We start from the raw sequence: 24247 nt of genomic DNA, 5'->3' as shown, positions 1-24247 counted from the left end.
GCTTTGAAGCCGATGCCCATGCCTACTGCTCCACTTTTTGTGTTGTGAGTCTCCCAGACATTGGCGAGCCTCAACAACTGGATGCAGACATCAATTGCAAAACTTTCTGACTTATCAAGTGTTGTTGCAACACAATCTACTTTTCAGGCACCTCAGTTTCCCCCGACAGTTGAGGAGACATTGAAGAAGCTCCTAGAGAACCAGAACACCATCATGGCTACCTTGGTACAGCACGGGTCAGTGATCGAAGAGCTAGGCAAAGAAGTAAAGAAGATGAGAAAGTCCTAGGCCAGTAAGAAGTCACTGGACAATGTCCGGAGGCAGGTGGCCAAGCTTGATGCAGTTGGAGATATCCCTTTTGACATGTTGATTAACCCACACCCTTCAGAACCAGATCCTACAGCACCATCAGCACCGGTGGCACCAGCTGGCCAATCTGAGGAGTCAGACTCTGCCAAGGCATTGCGTTAAATGTTCACCAACCCAGTTACTCCCAGATTTGAGGATGACGAGATCCAGTTGGATGAGACTGAGGGTGGTGACATTGCTGTGGACACAGAGATGTCCAAGGAGCTATATGGAGTTTTTCTTCACTCTTTTCCCTCTTTTACTCTTATTTTGTTAAGCATTGGGGACAATGCTTATTTATTCGGGGGCGGGGGTGGAGTTTATTTGATCTTTGTTGGTACATTCTAAGACAATTGGCTTGTAATAACTTGATATTATTTTCTTTCTCTTTCGTATTCTGTATATATTCTCTCTTTTTCTCTCATTATGTATATTTAGTAGTTTTTGTTTATTAGCTTTTTCATTTTTTTTTCTTTGTGAGTTCTTAGTTTGAGTTAGTAGCTTCTTTGTTTGATTTAGTAGCCTTTTTATATGTTCTAGTAGATAATTAGCCTTTGATTTTCTTAATGCCACAGTTCTTTCCAAAGGTAGTTGTTGTGTGAACCGGTTGACTCGTCCCAACGATGGATGGCGTGACAACCTTCTTAAAGGAATGAGTCCGTTTTTTGTGTTTAGGTAGTAATAGTAGTAATAATGAATAAAAAGGCTTAATTAAGTCATGCTCGAAGAGTCAAACATGCTTCAATTGGTACCAACACACTTAACTACGTACTTATGGTTAGAAACAAAGTTTTTGAAAGAAATAACTCTAGTTAGTGACTTTGTGACTCTTGTGTTGACTTTGGCAATCATCGAGTGATTTAATTGAACCATAGTAATTTTAAATATTGAATGTGGTCATTGCGGGCCCTCGACTCCATCCTCTTTAACACTCCAGCTGTGTGACGGGTGAGATACTTTGTTGTTAGTCCAAGTACCTATGCGAAAGGTCTAGAACTTGCCCCGAATGTATTTCAAGGCGAATTCCTAAGTTTTGCTTGGCTTGAGAAGTGATTGTAGGCTTTCCTCGGGCCCGTTTGAATTTTCTATTGCCTACCAATGTTGTGATCCCTAGTCAACCCCTTTGAGCCTCGAGCCTTTCTCATTTGACAACCATGTTACAAGCCTTTACCCATTTGATCGTGACCCTCTCTTGGCACCCGAGCTCTCCTTAACACTCTTGTGAAATAATTAGCTAAAAACGTAAGTTTGGAGGAGAGACGAGGAACTTAAAAAAGGTATCAAGGCACAAAAAGAGGAAAGAAATGATGAGAAGAAAAGGCAATAAAAGAAAAGAGCAAAAAGAAAAATACAAAATAGCGAATAAGTGGAAGAGTTGAATGGATTCAAAGAGAGGTAATGATCCCAAACATAAAGAAATCAAAGAGGGCAAAAATGAATGTAATGATCAAGAAAGCATAGTGTTAGGTCTCTCTAGTTCCCAAAAGAAAAGAAAGTGCCTCAAAGAATTGACAAAGTGTGAGCCGAGAAATGAAAAATGGAGTGCTTAAGGAAATGTGTAACCACTTACCCATATTGTATCCAACCCTAATCCAAAAGCCTTCATTACATCCCGAAAGAAGTCCTATTTGATTTCAAGCCGAGTGAACTTACATTAGTGGCGATCTACATGAGGGGCAAGCCTATGGTACTTGAAGCCGTACTTGAGACATTCTCTTGAGAGAGATGAGTGAACCTTTCATAAATCTTTGGATTGAGTGCTAAATTTCTTAAGTGAGCCATGCAAACGGAAAGTAGAGGAGAAAGAGTTTGGAGTCCACCATGACCGACATGATAGAGCAAGAGTCCTTGATGAGTAAAGTCAATTCTTGATGCTCAAATGTCACATTAGAACTATATGTGCATGAATGTTTAACTTGTCGACTTGTTGATAATACATGAGTAATGTGGGTAATTGTTGGTCCCAACTGATGTGTGGATAACTCACCTTTGACTCGTTGAAATGACCCTTAACTTTTGGAGGTGGGAACTAAATTGTTTGCTTGAGGACAAGTAAAGACTTAAGTTTGGGGGAGTTGATAAGTGGGGATTTTGACTACTTATTAGCTCCTTTTAGCTTTTGTTTTAGTCTAAAAGTATTGAATTGTGTTTCCGAAACTAATGAAATTGTACAAAATTGCAGGAATGCTGGAAGTTGGGCTCCCGAGATGAAATTCGACTAAAAAAGGAGCAGTCTAAGCACAAGGTAATAAAGGACACAAAAGCACACAATGTGCGGTCCGCAGAAGGAATTCTGCGGCCGCGGAAGAAATTGCGGACCGTAGAATTCCATCTGCGGCCACAAACAAAGAAGGAAAAATTAGCAGACATTTGTGCAAATTGCGGACCGCACATGAATTGTGCGGCCGCAAAAGCTGGGCTAATGGTCAAGATCAGAGAGTATGTAAAAAGACCAAGTCCAGAGCCTCAGTGAACTGTGTACCACACAAGATTTGTGCGGCAACAATCCTAATATTGCGGACCACAGAAGAGTGCCTTGCGGCCGCAGTTCAGAAATGTGCTGCCGCAGAACTCCATCTCCTGCCAGATAAAGAAATATGCAGACCGCACATGGAATTGTACAGTCGTAGAACCTCCCCAGGGGTATTTCTGTCCGAAATTTTTAGCCTTATATAAATAGACAGGTTTCACAAAATTAGGTCAAGTTTGAACCTCTGAAGTTACTGTAGCTGTTTTTCTTTGATATTTTAGGAAGTTTTACTTTGTTTTGGTGTATTTACAATAGATTTAATCATTTTAAGCTTTCATTATGAGTTTAATTAGTCTTTCTTCCCTATTTTCTTCAAACCCAAGTATGAGCAGCTAGATTTCTACTAGAGTTGTGACCCAACCCTAGTGTGTAAACGTTATGAGTATCTAATTTAGTGTTTGTTTATGATTGGGTGTTTATTATTTAACTTAGTTCATGCTTTAATTATGGAATTAATGGTTGCAAATATTAGTTCATGCCTATTTGCCTTAGTCTCTTCTTGAGAAAGAGAGACTTAGTCTAGGTTAACATAACTAACAAGTAACTAGGTCAATTGAGAGATTGATTAACCCAATTAAAGGGTTCAACCTAGAGATAGTAATAACCCGACTTGAGCTCTTATCAACTATTTTGGGTGATACCCATTTGGTCATGAAAAAGTCAAATTGGGCAAAACCACTCTCTGACCGAGAAGTAAAGAGTGGGTAAATTAGAGTTGATAGCTATAGTACACCCCAATCAACGAAATAAGCATTAAAGTCTTTATCCCGTTAGGCAAACACCTAGGTAATGGTCACAACCCTAGGCTTTTTATACATTGCAAAAAACCTTAGAAACAATTTTCTCTAGTCTTCATCCTTTATTTTGCGATCAATAGAGTAAAATTAGAAATAGAAAATAAATCTTTGTGTGGAAGTGCAATCTAGATAATTCAATCACTCACAGTGAAATATATACCCCTAACCCCCATCTTAGCTCCCTGTGGATTTGATTCCGACACTTGGTTGGGTTTTTATTATTGCAAATGACCGTTTCATATCTTTTTTGAGGTGTGCTTTGGACGTGATCAAACAACATAATATTATTAAGGCATGGATGATTCTACTTGCTTAAGTTAGCAGAGAAACAAGTGACATCAACTCGTAGGAATTTGACATTAGCCATAAGAAGCAACGTTCTAGCAAACAAAGATTTCAGATGATGATATTGAGAGCTTCTATCCTACTAATTAGTAGACTTTCCATTATTTTATTATTGTACGATGTTTTAATTAACTGTGTGTTCATCACCCTATAGGATTTACAATAACTCAATAATACGGATGTAATGATCTTCTCTCTATATATGATCTCCAAATTACACATGCCCCGTTTATATATTACGTAAAATTTTATTTTTCTTCATCATTTCAAAATACATAGTACTCTAGTGAGGAATTGAGAGCTGTATCTATCTAACTTTAACCCTTGAGGCTTAATAAGCACTAGACTTCAATGGTAGCAGCAGAAATCTTCAATCAAAAGCTGAAGAGTGAAAACCACCACCAAGATCCCCCATCATATTATCACTTTCCAACACCACCAACAATAACAACAAGTGTTTTTCTTCGAGATCGGGCCCTTGAAGATAATCTCATTATCAAAGAACGTGTACACCACAACTTTGCTTAAAACCTCTACTTTTTAGATTAAAAAAACACATAATACATAAATGAAAAGTTGATGAACATAACCATAATAAACACAAAATGAACTAGGGTTTAGAGAAAATGTAGTACAAACTGAACTAGGGTTTAGGGAAAAAGGAGTGAAATGTATAGCGCATGAAATAAATGCGCTTTACGTCCCCGGGCTAACAAATGGATGTTACATTTGGCGGTTAGCCAAATGTTATATAACACATGTATTTCATGTGCTATATGTATATTGGTTCTCTCCTTTTTTCCCCTATTGTGATCGTTTGAGTTCAATTAGTGGCGACTTCGGTTCCGGACTCTTCCTTATAGCCCACGAAGAAAATCCTTCCGACTATCAACACAAATCGATTTTTCCAGCTCAAACCAACTTGCAGTAGGAAACAACCTTCGACTTGTGATCAACATACTTCAAGAGACCTGGTTCTTTCACAACTATTTGTTAATCAACAAAACTAATATAAGCTCAGCTCAACAATATAGTTGTTTGTAGTTAGATGAATTGATGATAGAAAAAGCCAAATCTGTTTTTGGTATAAAGCTATCAATGTGAGGGCGTTACAGATATACGGATAGAAGCTTTAATAGAACTGTGCAACTCATATGATACTTATGCTAAGTAAACAAAAATGGACAGTAAGCATTCTTGTTCTACTCTATATTTTCTAATTTACTAAGCACATTCTATTAGGTCATAACTTTTCATATAAAACTTTACTCTGCTTTTCATCTAGTTGTATTTGGGTTGGAGAATACCTTTTGAAAAGCCTGTTCACGAATTTTGGTATAGTATGGAGTTCATTTAAGTTTCCTTTTATGTGATGGATATGCATGTGTAGGGCGAACATTTTATATATGCCTAGGGCTGCAAAAAAGTTGCTTTGACTGGGTAATAATTCAGTCGAGCACAAGTGGTAGAAATGAGTGAATGAAGAGAAAGGGACTTGCATTTACACTATTGTACGTACTAAACTGCAGTTCTTTCTCTCTACTCTCTGAGAAAAAGAGTACTCTTTTGCATTATTGTGAATTTTGTAAAGAACATATACAACATAATTGTGGGATGACGTTTGCCTTACAATTCTTTTTCTCTTCTTTCGCTAAAACATAACATTGTTGCAGCTTCCCTTCAGCCCCACTAATATTTCTTCTTTTGTCTTTCACTAATTTTCACCTGCGTCCCCTGTCCTTCTTAGCATTTTTGTGTGTGTGTATGTGTGTGGTGGTGCAGAGGAATTGAAGAGGGCATATTATATATATGCATGATACCACTGACAACTTTAAGCAAAGACATTTTAAACTTGTTGGGAACATGCAGTCATGAAAGAGATGCATTTGTTTGTTGGGAAATGGTACAATTATCTGCTAGCAGAAAAAAGGCGATAACACCAAAATACCAACTCAAGTCATTTTCGAGCAGGCAGGGTTTCTTTTTTGGTTTTCCATCATGTGTAGGGTACCAACTCAAGTGATGCCTAACAAATATCACCATCCTATGTTGGTGAGAGGCAAGATTTCAGCATGTAGTAGAATAATATTCTCATATATTGGTCATCATCTAATGTTCAGCTGTTTTATTTAATTTATTTTTATTATCTGTTTTATATAATTATTTGGTACAGAGATACCCTCTGTTAGTATTAGAATTTTGTACTTCTTTGTTTTTCTTTTTGGTCTTTAAATTTTCGTGTTGTAGTAGTTTCATTAGTATAATTCATCATGACTAAAATTTTCATGATTGCTTTCCTTCCTAGGAAACACTGACTTTACAAACAAGCACTCCCATTTCACCTTCAAGGGAAATAAGAATTCATGATGTGTAAGGTAGGTGGTTAGACTGTGGTTGTGTATCTAGTTAATTAAAGGCAAGAAAATGTTGATCTGAAAATCCAAATAATACAAGATAATCGGTCCTTTTGCATTCGAATTTTTGTTCTTGAAATTTTCTCTCAGAAAATGAAGCGATGATGCACGGTTATTGGTGAACTTAATTAATTGGATTTTGATATTATTCTTAATAACTTCTATATTCTAGCTGATTACTGATTTCATGGTAATAATGGAAACTAATTGTAGCAATTGTGTTATAACAAATTCCTAGCCAGGATACATACTAGCTACAATATAACAACAACAACAACAACATACCCAATATTATCCCACGGTCTAGGGAGGGTAGTGTGTACGTAGACCTTACCCCTACCTTGTGAGAATAAAGAGAATGTTTCCAATAGATCCTCGGCTCAAGAAAGTATAAGTACCACATTAATGAAAATATAAATAAGAAGGGACAATACCAAAAAGTCATATAAAAGCAGAATAAAAACAACAAGCTCAGTAAGGTGATCAACAATGAAAGAAAACAATAGTTAGGCATAAAAACCTACTATCAACAGAAAACGAGACTGCGAGTCAATACTAATGTTATGAACACTCTAGACTACCTACTCTACTACGTACCCTTATCCTCGACCTCCATACCTTCCTATCAAGGGTCATGTCCCCGGTCAGCTGAAGTTGTGTCATGTCTTGCCTAATCACCTCGCTTCACCTCTTCTTTGGTCTACCTCTACCTCTCCGTAGGCCCTCCAATGTCAACCTTTTACACCTCCTCACCGGAGCGTCTGTGCTCCTCCTCCTCACATGACCAAACCACCTAAGCCGCACTTTCCGTATCTTATTCTCAATGAGGGTCACACCCACCTTGTCGCGAATAACATCATTTCTGATCCTATCTAACTTGGTGTGACCGCACATCCATCTCAACATTTTCATCTCTGCTACCTTCATCTTCTGGACATGAGTGATCTTGACTGGCCAACACTCAGCCCCATACAACATCGTTGGTCTGACTACCACTCTGTAGAACTTACCCTTAAGTTTCGATGGCACCTTCTTAACACACAAAATACCTTAAGCGAGTCTCCATTTTATCCATCCCGCCCCAATATGATGTGTGACATTTTTATCAATCTCCCCATCCCTCTGAATAATAGACCCATGGTACTTAAAACTCCCTCTCCTAGGTATGACTTGCGAGTCCAGCCTCACCTCCCCTTCCCCTCCTTGAGTATCGCCACTGAACTTACACTCCAAGTATTCTGTCTTGGTCCTGCTCAACTTGAAAACTTTAGATTACAAGGTCTGCCTCCATACCTATAATTGCGCGTTCACACCGTCTCGCGTCTTGTCAATCAATACAATATCATCTGCAAATAGCATGCACCACAGCACCTCCCCTTGGATGTGGCGCGTCAGTGCGTCCATCACCAGAGCAAGCAAAAAAGGGCTGAGTGTCGACCCCTGATGCAACCCCATCATAACCGGAAAATGGTCTGAGTCCCCACCCACCGTCCTCACTCGGGTCTTTACTCCATCATACATGTCCTTAATCAACCTAACATAGGCAACAAGTATACCTCTAGCCTCAAAACATTTCCATAAAACCTCTCTCGGAACTTTATTGTACACTTTTTCTAAGTCAATAAACACCATATGCAAGTATTTCTTTCCCTCCCTATACTGCTCCATCAATCTCCTAACAAGGTGGATGGCTTCTCTAGTTGAACGCCCCTGCATAAACCCAAACTGGTTCTCGAAAATAGACACACTCCTTCTCACCCTTAGCTCTACTACTCTAATTTCATAGTATGGCTAAATAGCTTGATACCCCGATAGTTATTTTCATTTTGGATATCACCCTTATTCTTGTATATAAGAACCATCGTGCTCCACCTCTCTTCGGGCATCTTTTTCGTTCTAAAAATGACATTAAATAACCTAGTGAGCCACTCCAAGCCTGCCTTGCCCGCACTCTTTCAAAACTCCACCGGAATTTCATCCGGTCCGGTCGCTTTGTCCCTGCTCATCTTACGCATAGCCCCCTCAACTTCATCAACTCTAATCCACTTACAATATCCAAAGTTACAACGACTCCCGGAGAGTTCCAAATCACCCAGTACAATGCTCCTGTCCCCCCTCCTCGTTCAAGAGACTATGGAAGTAGGTCTTCCATCTCCGACGAATAAGCTCCTCATCCAACAAAACTCTACGTTCTTTGTCCTTGATGCACATACTAGCTACAATGTCACTTGAAAATTCTTTTTCTATTAGCTATGGCTTCAACTATTCTTGCAGCCGCGGTCAGCGTTGGTCTTTTCTCTAATTCCGTTTGTTTACTCTATCTCTAAGTTAATGTATTCGTATCTTTTCCAACAAATAATACAAAAGTAGAAGGTTTTCTAATGTGAGATTTAGACACATATCTTTGAAAATAGTTCCGAGGAAAGCTTCCCGCTAGTGCTTTGTTCCAACTAATTTAAATTTTAGACTCCTGTTTTCGTACTTAAGTGCAAAATAGAAAACTGCTGGAAGATGTATTAATTAAACTTTTGAATGGTCAGTGGTGCATAGGATTTAAGGTGAGGTAAATCTTACGCGCAAACGTCAAATCAAATAATTTAACTTTAGTAGTAAGTAATTAAATTGTAAATACATATCAATTAACTACTCCATCCGTTTTAAATTAGATGAGGTACTTTCCATTTTAGTTTGTTTCAAAATAAATGACACATTTCTAAATTTGGAAATAATTCAACTTTAAACTCTTTATTTTACTCGTTTTACCCTTAATGAGAAGCTTTTATAACAACAAAAATGTCATGATCCCACAAAACTTTTATCCCTTAAGCTTTTAAGACCACAAGTTTCAAAAATCTTCTTTTTCTTCTTAAACTCCGTGTCAAGTCAAACTACCTCATCTAAATTGAAACGGAGGGAATATGTGTGTGCGCAGGACATGTATTTTGGTGTAAGTTTTTACTTCAAAGTGATCCTCCAAAGCCAACGTCTATTTTCGTAAAAATCAAGTGTAGAATGGATGGAACTAATACCATCGTTGCAAATAATTTTGCAAAAGTAAAATTGTTCAAATTAAAGGAAAGATAAATGACATTGCCATCCTAATATATCGGCCCGTGGCCGTTTCAAATCCAAGATTAACATATATATCGATCGAACTGGATAGAAAATCCCAGGAAAACATCCATCAAGAAGCTAAAGAGAAGAAAATACTAAGCTAAGATAATCTAATGGAAATTTAGAGAAAAGAAAAAATAAGAAGATACAAGAACTTGATAATTAGATAAATCTAGGACTAAGAGTAACCAAGGCGAAGTTCCAAATCCAAATCCATATCTAAATCCTCCTTTGTTTGGATCAACCCCATGTTAAAGTCCAATGTAACAAACTCTCTCTTTTTCCAAACCCTATTTTCATTGTTTCTCTTGGCAAAATCTGCTGGCTGCTTCACTCCAAGAGAAACTTTCTTACTTAGAGTACTCTTAGCTACATCTCCCTTTAGATAGCTCCCAGTGAAATTAAACCTAGGGGACGACGAAGAGGATGATGATGAAATCGTAGGATTATGGTTAGGTTTTTTTTGAGATGAATTAACATTATCACATGAAGGTGAAGGAGAGTAGTGTAAGAGTCTGAGTTTTGCCCTATCCCTTCTATGAACATTCATATGACCCCCTAGTGCTTGTGCAGACCTGAATTCTCTCTTGCAAAAGCTACACTTATAGTCTCTTTCTGGCCATATTGAGGCAGAATCCCATACTTCTATGTGTGTGTTTTCTTTGAACTTCATTTTCTCCATGAATTAGCTGCTTCTTTTTGAAAGAGATCTAGAGAGATGTTTGAGAAAGAAAAAGTTGAGAGCTAAGTGTAGCAGCAGAGGTTGCTTTATTTATTCTATTGATGAAGTTAAGACATACTTATAAATATTTCTAGCCTGTGCAACTATATATGAGTTTTTTTAGACGTGCTAATTTTTATAGCAATGTCTCTTTCCACTAAAAGAGATTGCTTAGCCAAGGAATTAATTAAGGGCTCATGATTTCAAGTGCAGGTCCTTTTCTTGCCATATATAGGTCATTTTTGTAGATCACATTATGCTTAGATATCTGTTATGGAAAAACCTGATATATGAAAAGGTAGCCCCACATAATAATTTACACAGATATTGTTCTCATGACCAAAAAATTTCATCATGGTTGAACCTTTCCTTATTACATCAGATGAAATAAAAGTTCAAAATTTGTGATTATGTAAATTTGACCGGGTGCATATCTATTTTTTCTGCCAATTAGTTAATCTTGATTCCTACTCTCACATTAATAACAATATGCACTTTTTTTGTGCGTAGTTGTTTTGGTTCACAAAGTAAAGGGAAAGAAGTCAGCAATATCATACAACAGAAGAGGTCGTTGTTTTACCGTTTAATTACATATATGCATGCTTCAAATGCAGAAGATTGTTTATGCAATGAACATTGTTAAGCGTCTAATAATAATAGTGCATGGATTATATATTATAATTAATGTGAATAATAAGTATATTGTTATGTAGGGATTGCTCACCATAAGAGCATTATTATCTTTAGATATTCTTATTCAGATCGCTGATGCATTCTTATTTTCTGTTCTAGTTTGTATTAAATAATCCTTTTAGTCTTGTGTAAGTAAGACTACTATTACTAATACTAAGTTAACATTCAACCAAGTACATTATTTAGCCTTTATGGATCATGAGACCAACAAATAATATTAGATCAATTCTAAAAAATGTGTATATATATACACGTGGCCCATATATTGGGCTATAAATCCACCCTTGAAGAGATTAATATATTAATATAGATTTTTGTTACTAGAAACTAACCAAACATTTTGTAAGCATTTGTACTGAAATTAAATTTTATCCTTCAAATCAATTGTTCTTTGAGACATACTATGCAAGTGTAGTGTTAAGTGGACAAAAATTTTCATCACATCTTAAATGAGTATATATGAGGAGGTATAAATTAAGAGTAGAAAATAACTCTAAAAAGAACTTAAAAGATATACAGCGTGTAAAATTCATATTGTCAACCATAATCACTTTCTGAGATTTTGTTGTATCGCAATAAATATTGAGGTTTTAGGCCTACAATGCCTTTTACAATATTGAATTTAAGAAAAAATCTTTTTTGAATCTTTTACGTGTAAAAGAAAGATCTCCTACGTATAAAAAGTAAATCTCTCATGTGTAAAAAAAAAAAAATAGAGTTATAAAACTAAAATTAAGTTTGTAAAAGGCCAAAAAACTAATTGACCCATATTTGTATTAAATGTGTTATATCTAAATTCTAATAGTTTATTGTTCTTTTTCTCAAAGTCAAAAGTTTTTTTGTTGTATGTGTATATTTTTTGTTATGTTATCCCCCAAGTCAAAAGTTCTTGATGTAGAAGCCAACTCCACAAGTCGCCCCCTCGCGTAGTGAGTCAGCGACTAGCACTTTCGCTCCAAATTGTGCCTCAATTGCCACAACCGCCATAAATGAGATAGCAGTAAAGTGTGTGAAGAGGCCAGGATTCTGCTCCTGTCTCCGTTTGTATGTCCAATTCTCTTTGTACATAAAGTAGGGATTTTCATTCTTCAACCATTAATTGTTCATAAGCCATGGCTCCTCCATCTTCAACAGTTTCAAATGAACAATCGCAAGTACAAACCCTAAACCTAACCATAATCCCTGGTTTACCAAACGATTTAGCAGCGCTAATACTAGTATTCGTTCCTTACTCTCATCATTCACGTCTCAAATCCATCTGCAAATCATGGAAACTGTTTTTCTCTTCGAAAACTATCATTTCTCTGCGGCAAAAGCACCTCCCACCCACTACTCTCTCCCCACTCCTCTGTATATTTCCACAGGATCCTTTAATCGCTTCCCCTTACCTCTTTGACCCTGTAAATCTCGCGTGGTCCCCACTCCCACCTATGCCCTGTAATCCCCATGTATATGGCCTTTGTAATTTCACCTCAATCTCTGTTGGTTCTTATTTGTATGTCTTAGGTGGGTCCCTTTTCGATACCCGCTCGTTCCCTCTTGATTGCCCGTGTCCGTCCTCGTCGGCTTTTCGGTTTGATTTTGTGAGTTTCACGTGGGAGAATTTATCCTCTATGATCAACCCTAGGGGGAGCTTCGCATGTGCTGCCACGCCCAATTCGGATAAGATTCTAGTGGCGGGTGGTGGGTCCCGGCACACGATGTTTGCGGCAGCGGGTAGTAGGATCAGTTCAGTGGAGATGTATGATATTGGGAAAGATGAGTGGGTCCCATTGGATGGATTGCCTAGGTTTAGAGCTGGGTGTGTTGGGTTCTTTGTTGGGAATGGGGAGGGGGAAGAGGAGAAGGAGTTTTGGGTGATGGGTGGGTATGGCGAGTCGAGGACAGTCTCGGGTGTGTTTCCTGTGGATCAGTATTATAGGGATGTTGTAGTGATGGAGATGAAAAATGGTGGTGGTGGGAAGTGGAGGGAGCTTGGGGATATGTGGGAAGAAGGGGAAAGGTGGAGGCTTGGAAAGATTGTGGTGGTTGAGGATGGTGCGTCGGACACCCCTGCAGTATTCATGCTTGACCAAAGTGATATTTTCAGGTAAGGTATTTTGGAAAATCTTTTTATGTATTTCTTCTAGTTAAATTTTTCATTTTACTGTCATCAACTTAGGAAGTAAGCAATAGAAGATAAGCCTGAGTGGTAAGAATTGTTAGTTTCAGTGTATCTTTGATTAAACCTTAAAAGACAAATTATTTACCAGTATTGGAATGATTTGGCTAATTGGCCCGAAAATAATGGAATTGGACATATGAGATTTATATGACTGACCCCAAATAGTTTGAGATTGTGGTTTAGTTGATTGACTGAACTCAGTAACTTAAGGAACCACGCATCTATGGTAGTTTGTCACAACTTCAGTATGAGAAGCTTGATGCGTATTGCGTTGTGCATCTAAAGTTGATCACGGTGTAATATCCGATCTCAGCATTATCTTTTGTCCTTTGACTTGATTAATAGAGTCACGGCAGGAAAGGGGTGGGTCACCAAGTAGGGCAAGAGAATAAGCACTAGGTGACAATTTGATATGTTTGTTTGATGTTCTGCTATATGACGTGAGTAAGTTTCCTTTTCCTGATTAGTTGAAATAATTTTATTAGAGTAAGTCGGTAGAGTGGTGTTTGGTTTAGTTTCTTTTGATAACGGTGGTGTTCAAGCTAGTTTGCGCGCATCTCGGCTAAACCATTTACCTGCTACTTCCTGTCACAGATATCGGCTAACTCTGTCCCCCAATCCCCCAAGATTCAGACAGATGGGTAAACCTTTTGCTTTCTTGCCTCTTCTGGGATTTGAATCACGTTTTGTTAAAAAATTTGAAAGAGTTCTGCCGAATTATTCTCATTTTCTTTTTGTAAAATTGTTTGTCGACCAAAAGCGAAGAAAGAAAGCTTTTTTTCTGTCTCAAATGTTTAACCCAAATGACACCTGAGAATTCCCTATGCGGTAGATCAAACCACATCCATATTACCTTACTCCTAGAATGATCTTTTCCCTTTATTGCCATTGGTGTTGTGACTCTTACTCAAACCTTTGAATCTCACAGTCTGTTATTTATTTCCCTCCTTTTTCTCTGTCAGTTCTCCTTTGATTTTGTTTGCTACATCCTCCCAATCTTCTTTCAATTTGCATCAGCAGTTCCCTTTGCATTTCCTCTTTAGACCCCCAAGAAATAGGAAAATTTCTCAATCTCTCCTTTTTCCCTCACGTTTTTGTGGACATCATCTGAAAAGTCTTTGGTACAATTTTATTTGGTCACATCTTTGATTAGTTTCATTTAAAACAAAAAAAGAAAAATTTAAACTTTTCAACTGTATTAAGTCAGGTGTGTAATTATAACTACTAAATGCATTGGAATAAAGTGGCAAGTATAAATACCTGGATGTAGTTCCAGTTACTTTGTAGTATTTAATTTTTGCTTTTCCAATATAAGGAAAACAATTTTGCTAAGCCAAGGGTTATGTTTCAGCCTCTAATCAGTCCAATGATATAAAGCTAGATATAAACTGCACATATAAGAGTGGTAGCCTCTAGAAAATGAGCTCATCTCATTTCAGCTTCTAATCAGCATTTAATGGAGTCTTTTATCCTTTTCTTTTTTGTGATTGCAACAATCTGTTTGGTTCCTATTTTGAACACCATATTAGTCAATGAGACTAAGTGCAGGGGTAAGTGGATTTGGTTTATGACTCATTGTCAGACCGTTGGTTAGCTGACTAAATTGGCGGTTTTGAATTTTGTTTTTTGATGGCAACAGATAAATCATTTCTTAATACGTATTCCTTCACATGCTTCTAAGGCTTGAACTCATCAGTAAGTACGAGAGCTCTAATGTCATGTCAAACCTGAGAAAGATGTAAACAATCTGCTTAGGGTCAGATTGGACTTCATCTTCTTGCCCTGCTTGCCACCACTCTGAAAGCCTGATTCGTAGCTCTCTATATCATTCCGAAATAAGTTAGGGGTAGGGGTCTAGCTCAGCTCTAAGCCTAGGATAGGACCTTGTCCCTGTAGATTTTTTCTAGGGTATGAGCAAAAACAGGATTGGCTGAAATTATATGTCATTTATTTCTTTAGCAAAGTAGGTTCAGTTTACTTCTTTTACAAGGAACAAATATTTTTCGTATATCTACCTGAAACCCAGTTATCAAGTATATATGTGCTTGTCTCTGTGTTTAGCTACCTGAAATACAAGAATACGCACTGTGTCCTGTTTCATTGAATGTAATCTGAAAATTTACTTAACTTTGATCTGTATATGAGTAGTGGGCATAGTGGTGCAACAAAATGTTGAACTGACTGTTAGATAGGTAAACAACATCACATTTTATACATGAAATTAAAGACTTTAATGTTTCATGCATGAGTCTTAATATTTATGTAGGAATGTGTCTACATTTGTTTTTTTGTTTTTTTTAAGCAGTATGCTATGAGTAAGTGATTTATCTGACTGTAGCTTGTTTGTTCTGAGGTGTCTCAAATCAATATTTCTTGGGTGTATCATTGGAGTCTCCTTAATGGAAGATAGCAACAGATCCAGTAATGTAGGACGGGTATAGCAAACTGGAAAAAATAGCTCGTCTAAGTTTTAAGTATATTTTTCTGGGTGTATTACAAATGTTCTTATCTTTTAAATTTTATTTATTTTGTGAATGTATTAGTTCACCAATATCATGAACTCTTCAGAGCATACATCTTTTAGAAAGACTCTAAACTGGAAGTGTATCCATGTCTTTTCTGTTAAACCTCATGATTGAACTTGAAAGTTTAGGTTATTTGATGTTGAGATTCAGGATTTTTCCTTTGAAGGATAACTCTTACATTTCTTGGTAAGTTATGCATATGCATCTGATTCATCCAATTTATATTCAATCCTAAATTAGCTAGAACAGACTCTGTAGGTCTGATTGCCTGTGGCTACATCCTATACTCTCTTAGTTAAAGACTTGGAAATCTTGTCATTTTATCAGTGTCCACATGAAGGTTTTGTGTTCTTATGTTACATTTTTCTCATCCTTTGCTGCATCTGTAGGTATGAAATGGCTTCCAACAGTTGGGTAAAAGAAACAAGTGTGCCAAGAAAAACATCTGATGAAGCATCAGTTGGCTTTGTCGCATTGGATGAGGAGCTGCACGTGATGACCCATTTAAGTGGGATCAAATCAAAGGAGTGCCAAAGATTGAGGCAGCAGAAAAGGTCAGCAACTCTTTTGATACAAATATATCATCCTAGGAAGAAGTCATGGAGGTGTGTCACTACAAATCCACCCTTTCATCACCCTTTGGATTTCAAAACTGCAGTTATGTGCACCATTTGTCTGTAGATTTACATTGTTCCATTGGTGTTTGGTCAGTAGATTCTCCTACCTGTTGTGAATGGCATTGTATAGCTTTCATTGACATGTTCTTATTGTCAGAATTAGTATTGTAAATGCAACTGTAATAAACTCAATTCTTCTTATCTGTCTCTTTCCTTTTATTAATTGCTTCTACGGGACAGTTCATTTTTTTCTCTCCCCCACCCCTCTCTCTCTCTCTCTCTCTCTCTCTCTCTCACATATATATAACCATAACTGGGTTGTCTGTGAAGAGTGAAAAATCAACAGTTGGCAATGCTATGTTTAAACTAGTATCTGTCTTTCTGTATTAACCCATCATTAATTTTCTTATAGTTTATCTTCTTCGTATTTTGGGATTTGATTCGTAATTAAGTTTCTTCATGATTTTTTTTGATTTATCTTCTGTTCAGCATCAGAATTATTCCATTATGATGCCTTCTCAATTTCTGTCTTTTTTTCCTTTTTGTCTATCTGGTTGCCTTCTGCTGCTTTAACAACTGAAGTTTCCTTTGAATCCTCTTTGGCAAACTCTTTTGCCATAGAATCTGCGGTCCCTGAATATGAAATTAGCTCACCTCCCAGTTGTGGACTTTTATTGCTCTTTGGGTTCAATTTCTTTTTTCTTGTCCATCCCCCAACCTCCATCACCCCACAAGGAGGGGGGGGGTCCTTTCCTCCTCATTGTTGCCTGGGTTGTTGTTTATAGATAAGTTACCACCTCTAGTAGAAGTTCTTGTTATCACAACAGCATAGCTTCTCTGTCTAACAAGAGTTCAATTCAGATTTAGGATCAACCCAAGAAAAATAGAGTTGAACAAAAATAAAATGCTTGTAATATATGAATTTTGCTTTATGCCTGCGGTTAAGACATAGTAACATTTTGGTGCACTAGAACAAACAAAAATGCTTGTAGAGAGTAAAAGATTATATGAGTAAATAGTATGATGCAACCATGGTCACTGGTTGATCCTGCTGTCATAAGAATTTAGCCATTTGCACTTGTCCTTTCATCCCGTTTCTTTCCTCATCACAAATGTGCCGCAATATATGAGCGTTTTTGAGTTCAAGTCTGTACCACCTAGATTGTGCCTTCTTTTTTTTAAAAAAAAAATAAAATTAATGCCACCATTATGGTGGGAGGTTAGGCATGGCCTCAAACCTGTATATTAATAGCAAAAAAGTACACGGGGAATTAAAAATCCCTGGAAAAGAAGTAAAGGGCATCCTACAGAAGAGAACAAAGTTTGTGCCCTATGGTACAAGTTTGAGGATAAACTCCATCCTATAAAGTTTGTATCCAAAAACAAAAAAGAAAAAAAGCAAAAAATAATAGAAACTACACATTGAAAATGTTCCTTATTGTCCTAATCCTGAAATTGATTAGTTGGTCTCTTTTAATCTTCAAAGTAGCTCTCACTTTCCTTGACAAAGAATTAGCTTCGTTGAAGAAGGTAGAGGATTTCATGTGAAGGCTCCAGTTAGCCAACAAGTCAGCTGTGCGGTTGACCTGTCTATAACAGTGAGAAAGTATAGTTACCTCTTTGTTTCAGGTTTGTGATCTTCTCCAGTATGTCAGTAAGTTGCCATGGTCCATCTGCTTGCTTGTTGATAGCATTGATGAGCACCTAGATTGTGCCTGTGTTACTTGACGAAACATGATGACTGTGTTAGCAAGTTATACTTTGCTTGTTAATTTTCTTTTTCCTTTTTTGTTTTTGGGTGGATAAGTGTTTAGCTTGTCAGTCTATTTACTTGACGATAATACATTATGTCCTAATGTCATTTAGGAACAATTGTTGACCTTGACAAAGTAACTTAATCTCTTTCTAAAAATGAGGTCATATTTTAAAGTTTTTATTACAAATGAGGTTATCGGCCAAAAAGATATTCTGGTTGGATATTGTGCTTGAACCACTAATTAAGGCGGTACGTTTTGATACCTAGATGTTTCACATTTTTCACTGTCCTCCATCTATGCAACCTATTTGGATGATGCTCTTTTGAGTTTTGGGTTCAGATACTTGAACCTCCAGTTTCAGAAAGAGTGGTAAGTTAGAAAAAGTGGTTACTTTTATAATTGAAGTAAATAATTTTATTGCAACGAGGCTGCTGGTAAGACTTTATTTTATGCCTCGCCGTTAGCTTCACTGTATTGACTGTCTGATTTTGGTTAATTTTCTCTAATCTTTTTCTTTTATTTTTCAACGATTACGAAAAGATATGATTTTGGAAACCAGAATTTGTTAGGATTGTCATGATAGGATGCAAAATGGGAAAATAGAAAAAAAATAATAACGGAGAGTCGGGGCAAATCATTTTTTTCGCGGTAAAGCTAGCTATCACGAAGAATATATTATTGTTGCATCCTATTGATGTTTAAGGCCTGTCAGTTACAATCTTTGGTTAAATTAAAGACTCACTATAGATCATACATAATTAGTATTTTGCACTTAAACCGAAGACTCTGGCTATACGATTTCTAAGCATGAACATACACGCATTGACGAACTAAAATCTGAGAGCACCTTTCCATTAAGCCAGGGAACTTAAGGCACTGTTTTCATTGGACATTTGTTACTGGCGAGTCTTTAAATTATCTATGGACAGATGGCACATATCAAGCAGAAGCATTGAGGATTATTGGATAGTTAACATATGTTATATTCATTTGTGACAATAGGTAAAAACTAATTAGTATTAAAATATATTCTCTATAAATGTTAAATTACATTTACGTATATTGTTTAAGTGGAGTAGAGGTGATGACTGAATGAATGGGAACTTAGTACAATTTTGAAAACTTCAAAATCTTTGTGTTAATGGCTGCGTTATTGAAAGTGAGAGATGCCAATATTGTATGAATTTTGGGAATGAAGTTTTTAAACCTCCACCGCCTGCGGACTTCCTCTTCCAGTCATGGTCTTAATTCTTGGCTGCGGAATTGTATAATTGAGAATTCAAATCCTGCTATTTTTCTTATTGTCTAGTCTTTGTTGCGTAAAAACACATGCGTAAATACTACTTAAAATTTTGTACTGTCGAACTCGCAACAAGTTCAAACATCCCTAGGATCGAAATAATACTAGTCGGCAATTCCAATACATTACATCAAGGTAGTGAGAACTGAAAGATTTGTTAATGTCTTAGCAAGATTTTTCATATGAATTTTAATAAAGCGAAGCCATTATCCTCTAAGAACTTAAGTTGAGGTTAAACATGTAGCAGTTTTGTCTGAAGTTTGCCTACGCTAATTGCCAGTTAATTTTTTTTTTTTTTATAAGAAAGTCAGCATAAGTTAAATGGGCCTATGAAACTTTTGCAAATTTTGAATCCGCTGTGACCCAATTTGTGCTTGTTTTTCACCCAGATTTAAACCATATCGCTCATTTAATACCCCTAGATAAGTGAGGGAACCCCAGCGACAATAAGAAAATTCATGATGAATCATATTAAATTATAAATTGTACGTTCGAAACAAGAGATAATGTTAAAATGCATGCGCGGGTTTCACCTCTCTGGTATCCAAATATTCTAAAACCTGAAATTTATTACGTAATGCATGTCATTTGGGATGATCAGTGCTAAAATTCATTTCTCTCCTTGATAGGTTATGACTTATTCAATTTCCAATTTATTTTTATTAAACTCTTCTAGTCAACAGTCAATAATAAGGAAAAAGTGTTCTTCCAAGGACTTGAAAGGTCCATATAAACCTCCTCCTAGCTTCAATGTTTCACGCATATAAATAACCCCATTTTAAGCATTCAATCATCAAAAGTAGTAATTTTGTATAATCATAATTAAGCATGAGATCTCAACATAGCAATGTTATTATTGCAACCATAATTATAGTTCTTCTAATGAGCAGCATACCACATGAAGCCACAGCTAGGATTCTAAAGGAAGAAGAAAGAGTTAGATGGACAGGAATAAACAAACATCTTTTGTTACCATGTTTTTACAATCCTGTTCAAACTCCTACTCCCAACCCTGGCACTGAAGGTAGAGCTTTCAGCCAAAGGACTGTCGAAGAGAAGAATTTTGCCGGTCGGCGAAAGAGCGTTGCTCATCCTCCTCCAATTCCTCCTCCTCATGGTTCTTGACAAGCAGAATAGTGTTTCAGTTGCTGTAGTACATGGTTACCTACATATATAAGCGCATTAAAATGTGTGCTTATATTATAACCGGTTAATTCTAACTTATCAAACGTACGGGACTCTTGTACAACAGATCTTCCTTCTTTCATTGTTTCATTGTTTTGTAGTTTGTCGTTTTATCCTGATGTAGTATTATTTTGTAACACTAGGAATGACAATAGTATTGAATATTTATTTTCTTAGTTTTTCATTACTTTAGATAGTGAAAATGCATAACTTACTTTTAATATTATTTAGTCATGTAATTAATACTTAGTTGTTATTAGTCATACTTATTTTAACATGATTTAATACTTTTAGATTATGTTTAATTTTATTATGGATTATTAATTAGCAGTATTTATTTTTTATGCGATTTGTTGAGTATTTTAGTATAATCATGACTCATCTCACATTATTTTGTATTATTTTATTGGGTAACATCTTATATAGTTTTATCCTACTAGGACCTAAGAAATATTAGAGCACAAATTATAAATTTTATGCTATGAAGATTTTGTCGGAAAAACACCCGAAAAACCCGAAAAAAACCGAGATTGAAAAATCCGGCTTTTGTTGGTTTGGTTTGGTTTATAGATCTAAAAATCCGAGATAATTGGTTTGGTTTGGTAATTGAAAAACCTGAACCAACCCGCCTTATGTACACCCCTACTTGTCAGGACTTATATTTATGTTATTGAGCTATGGATCATGTGTTGAAGAACATTTGGTGCTTGTTATAACTCTATTGGTGTTAGATGTGCTATAAGTTGTTGCTAGATATCGTGAAATATGGATTTACCTGATGGGAATTATGTTATCGAGTGTCGGTCAGGGCCAGTGGCGGATGTACAACACTATGTTCATCCGAACCCAAGTGGTTTCGCAAAATATAGATAGATATATGATAAACTAATAGAATTTTAACAAATACTCCCTCCAATTCACTTTACGTGGCAAAGTTTGAAGAAATACGAAGTTTAAGAAAGAAAGAATTTTGAAACTTATGGTATATTTATGTGATTATAAATTATCTAATTAAATGTATAATGAGAAATTAACAGTTAAATATTACCAAAATTAGAAAATTATCTTTCTTTGTTGCAACATAAAGTGGAATGGAGGGAGTATTAGATTTTTAACCCATGATTTGAAAGGTATAAATGGGTTCAATTATAAGAACCTAAAATTCAAACCCATCAAATTAAAATTTTGAATCCGCGTCTTGTCACAGCCCCAAGTTTGAGCAAGCACGGCCCCCCAATTGTGTTAAACGCTGCATAATTGATCACCTGCTTACTTCTTCTTGTAGTCATAGCCTTAATTCAATTCTCTGCTGCGGAATTGAATATATCCAAATCCTGGTATTTTTTTGGGTCCAACAATCCTGCTATTTTTCTAAACAATTGTCGTTGTCGCGTAAAACACATGCATTAACCCTTGGTTGTTGCATTGTTGAACTTTCAGATACTTCGAACATCCCACGGATCTAAATAATACTAGTCAGCATTTTCAGTATACTACATACATCAAGGTCGTGAGAACCGAAAGATTTGTGTCTTAGCGATTAAATTTTGTAGGATTTTTAATAAAACGATGTATTTTTCTCTTAGAACTAAAGTTGAGGTAACACTGGTAAAAACTTAGAGATAAATTCACCAGACAATAGTTGTTCATTTTGTACTCACTTTTACTCGTTTAGCTCCATCACTGATTGGCTTAAAATATTTTGAAGTATCAAGTTTTATAATGGATAAATTTTGTCACTATCTACATGTAACTCTCCCGAGAAAGAGGAATTTGTAACTTTATCTACTACAATATGTAAAAATATTACCTTATAGTTTAAAGCGGTTTTATACCATATTATTGAATTGCGTTTACAAACATTGTAATCCCATTCGCACACCTAGTCCCCCCCTGGCACTGAAGCCAGAGCTTTCACCCATAGGACTGTCGAGGAGAAGAATTTTCCCGGTTGGCGGAAGAGCGTTGCTCATTCACCTCCAATTCCTCCTTCTTCTCAATTTGGTTAATTTTATTCACAGGCAACATAATGTCTCAGTTGATATTGATATGGCTACCTAAAATGTCTCAGTTGATGCAGCAAAGTTGATATTGCCAAGTTTTGACTTCTTTTATTGTTTTATTTTTCCTTTTGGAATTTTGTCTCTATTTCCTGACGTACTCGAACCGATTTTTCTTTTGTGTTTTATAGTATCCTTTATTCATTATAAACTTTTTTAGATCCTGATTAGTCCCTCGCCGGACGTATACTTTTGTTATTGAGCTATTCTTATTTTGAGGAATATTTGAGCATGTTATAAGTCTATAAGTATTGATTGTACTGTATGTTCAATGCAAATGATAAGTATTTTGAGGTGCGAATTTGACTATGAAAATGGAGAGAAGGACAGAAATACCCCAGTGGGAGAAATTTATGACCACCTCTGTCGTTAAACCATGAAATGACCGTCGATGCCCCCTATTTCCCCCTATCACCTCTAAAGTTCTATCGTCGCCATAAAAATCCCAACTCTACTAGTGATAATGGATTTGAATTCCTTTTCTAGCGGTGTAGCAACATTTTTCCTCAAAAAAATCCCCACTGCAATTTAAAAAGTAATTGTATTTTCACCTAATCTGAAAGCGTTCTCTCTGCTGATTTACCTATCGATACTGATCCTCTTGACTGGCTCTCCACTTGTCCCGGCCGATTCTAATTTCATCTTCTCTTAACCAACCATTCATGCTATCGTCTTCCATGTAGCTTGTTGGAAACAATAATAATATTTTCCATTTTAAAGTTAATTAGTGAATAAATTCATTAAAACGGTGACGAGTGACTTCTTTGAAGTTTAGCAATTAAGTAGGCAAGTTGTTTAGGGTAATGCTCTAGCACGTGGTAAAAAACAAGGACACAACTAGAAGGAAGTGGCAATGATGATGTCATTGATATTTTTTGGTAACTAAACATTTTATTTACCAAGTGTAATATGTACAACTCAAAATAAATATCAAAACTGTAGACTTGGACATATAACCCCCAGCCAGCAAATATCACTATATCTTCTATCCGCTAAACAAACTATTTTCACACACTAAGGGTAAAAACTAAGACTAACTAACCGTCTACTCAATCTAGGTATCCACGCCTCTACAACAAACTTCTTGGATGACTTGTCTTATCGGCATCTCAACAGGTCTACACTTGTTCTGGTCAATATTATATTCCACTCATGCCATACACAATATAGACAACAAGCCAGCGTCACTCTATATAAGATTGCATTAGTAGATTTCCCCTGCCCATACTTCACAGCCCAATCAAGCTCCTCTTGCCACCCCATGGATTTTCTAGCAATCCTTTGCCACATCAAAAGCTTCTCCCAGATGGTAGCAGAGTAATACAACAATAACAACAACAACAACAACAAACCAAGTTTGATCCCATAAATGAGGTCTGGGCTAGTGTGTATGCAGACCTTACCCATACCTCATAGAGATAGAGAGGCTATTCCGATAGACCCTCGGCTCAAGGAACAATGAAGATAAAGCAACCAAGTAGCAATGAATATTAGCAACAATGTAACATGGTAACGGGCATGAATGTCACAACATACATAATAAAGAACAATAAATAGCAAATTACAAAAATAGTCCTAGTGCTACTGGTCGGCCTAGGAGGAACGCACTACTATCTGTTAACCTACAACCCTAATCCTCGACTTTCATACCTTCTTATCGTGAGTCATATCCTCGGT

At 36.5% G+C, this 24247-nt stretch overlaps 2 protein-coding genes across 2 annotated transcripts; one reads left to right on the top strand and one right to left on the bottom strand.

Moving 5' to 3' along the window:
- Window positions 1–9726: 9726 nt before the first annotated feature.
- LOC104116118 (transcriptional regulator SUPERMAN-like) lies at window positions 9727–10230 on the bottom strand. The gene has a single exon (XM_009626912.3). The coding sequence runs from the start codon at window positions 10228–10230 to the stop codon at window positions 9727–9729; it is 504 nt and encodes a 167-aa protein (XP_009625207.1).
- A 1612-nt stretch (window positions 10231–11842) lies between these two features.
- LOC104116116 (F-box/kelch-repeat protein OR23) lies at window positions 11843–16469 on the top strand. Its single transcript, XM_009626910.4, has 2 exons — window positions 11843–13051; window positions 16041–16469. Exons 1-2 carry the CDS (start codon window positions 12075–12077, stop codon window positions 16330–16332), a joined length of 1269 nt encoding a protein of 422 aa, XP_009625205.1. The 5' UTR covers window positions 11843–12074; the 3' UTR covers window positions 16333–16469.
- Window positions 16470–24247: the final 7778 nt, after the last annotated feature.

Source organism: Nicotiana tomentosiformis, chromosome 1 (assembly GCF_000390325.3).
Source record: "Nicotiana tomentosiformis chromosome 1, ASM39032v3, whole genome shotgun sequence".
In the NCBI taxonomy this organism is placed as follows: Eukaryota; Viridiplantae; Streptophyta; class Magnoliopsida; order Solanales; family Solanaceae; genus Nicotiana; species Nicotiana tomentosiformis.
Note: the sequence above shows the minus strand (reverse complement) of the source record. Positions and strands in the feature narration are given on the sequence as shown.

Coding starts and splice junctions, on each gene's coding strand:
- LOC104116118 (XM_009626912.3), bottom strand. CDS start 10,230: ATGGAGAAAATGAAGTTCAAAGAAAACACACACATAGAAGTATGGGAT.
- LOC104116116 (XM_009626910.4), top strand. CDS start 12,075: ATGGCTCCTCCATCTTCAACAGTTTCAAATGAACAATCGCAAGTACAA. Junction 13,052..16,040: donor GACCAAAGTGATATTTTCAG/GTAAGGTATTTT, acceptor CTGCATCTGTAG/GTATGAAATGGCTTCCAACA.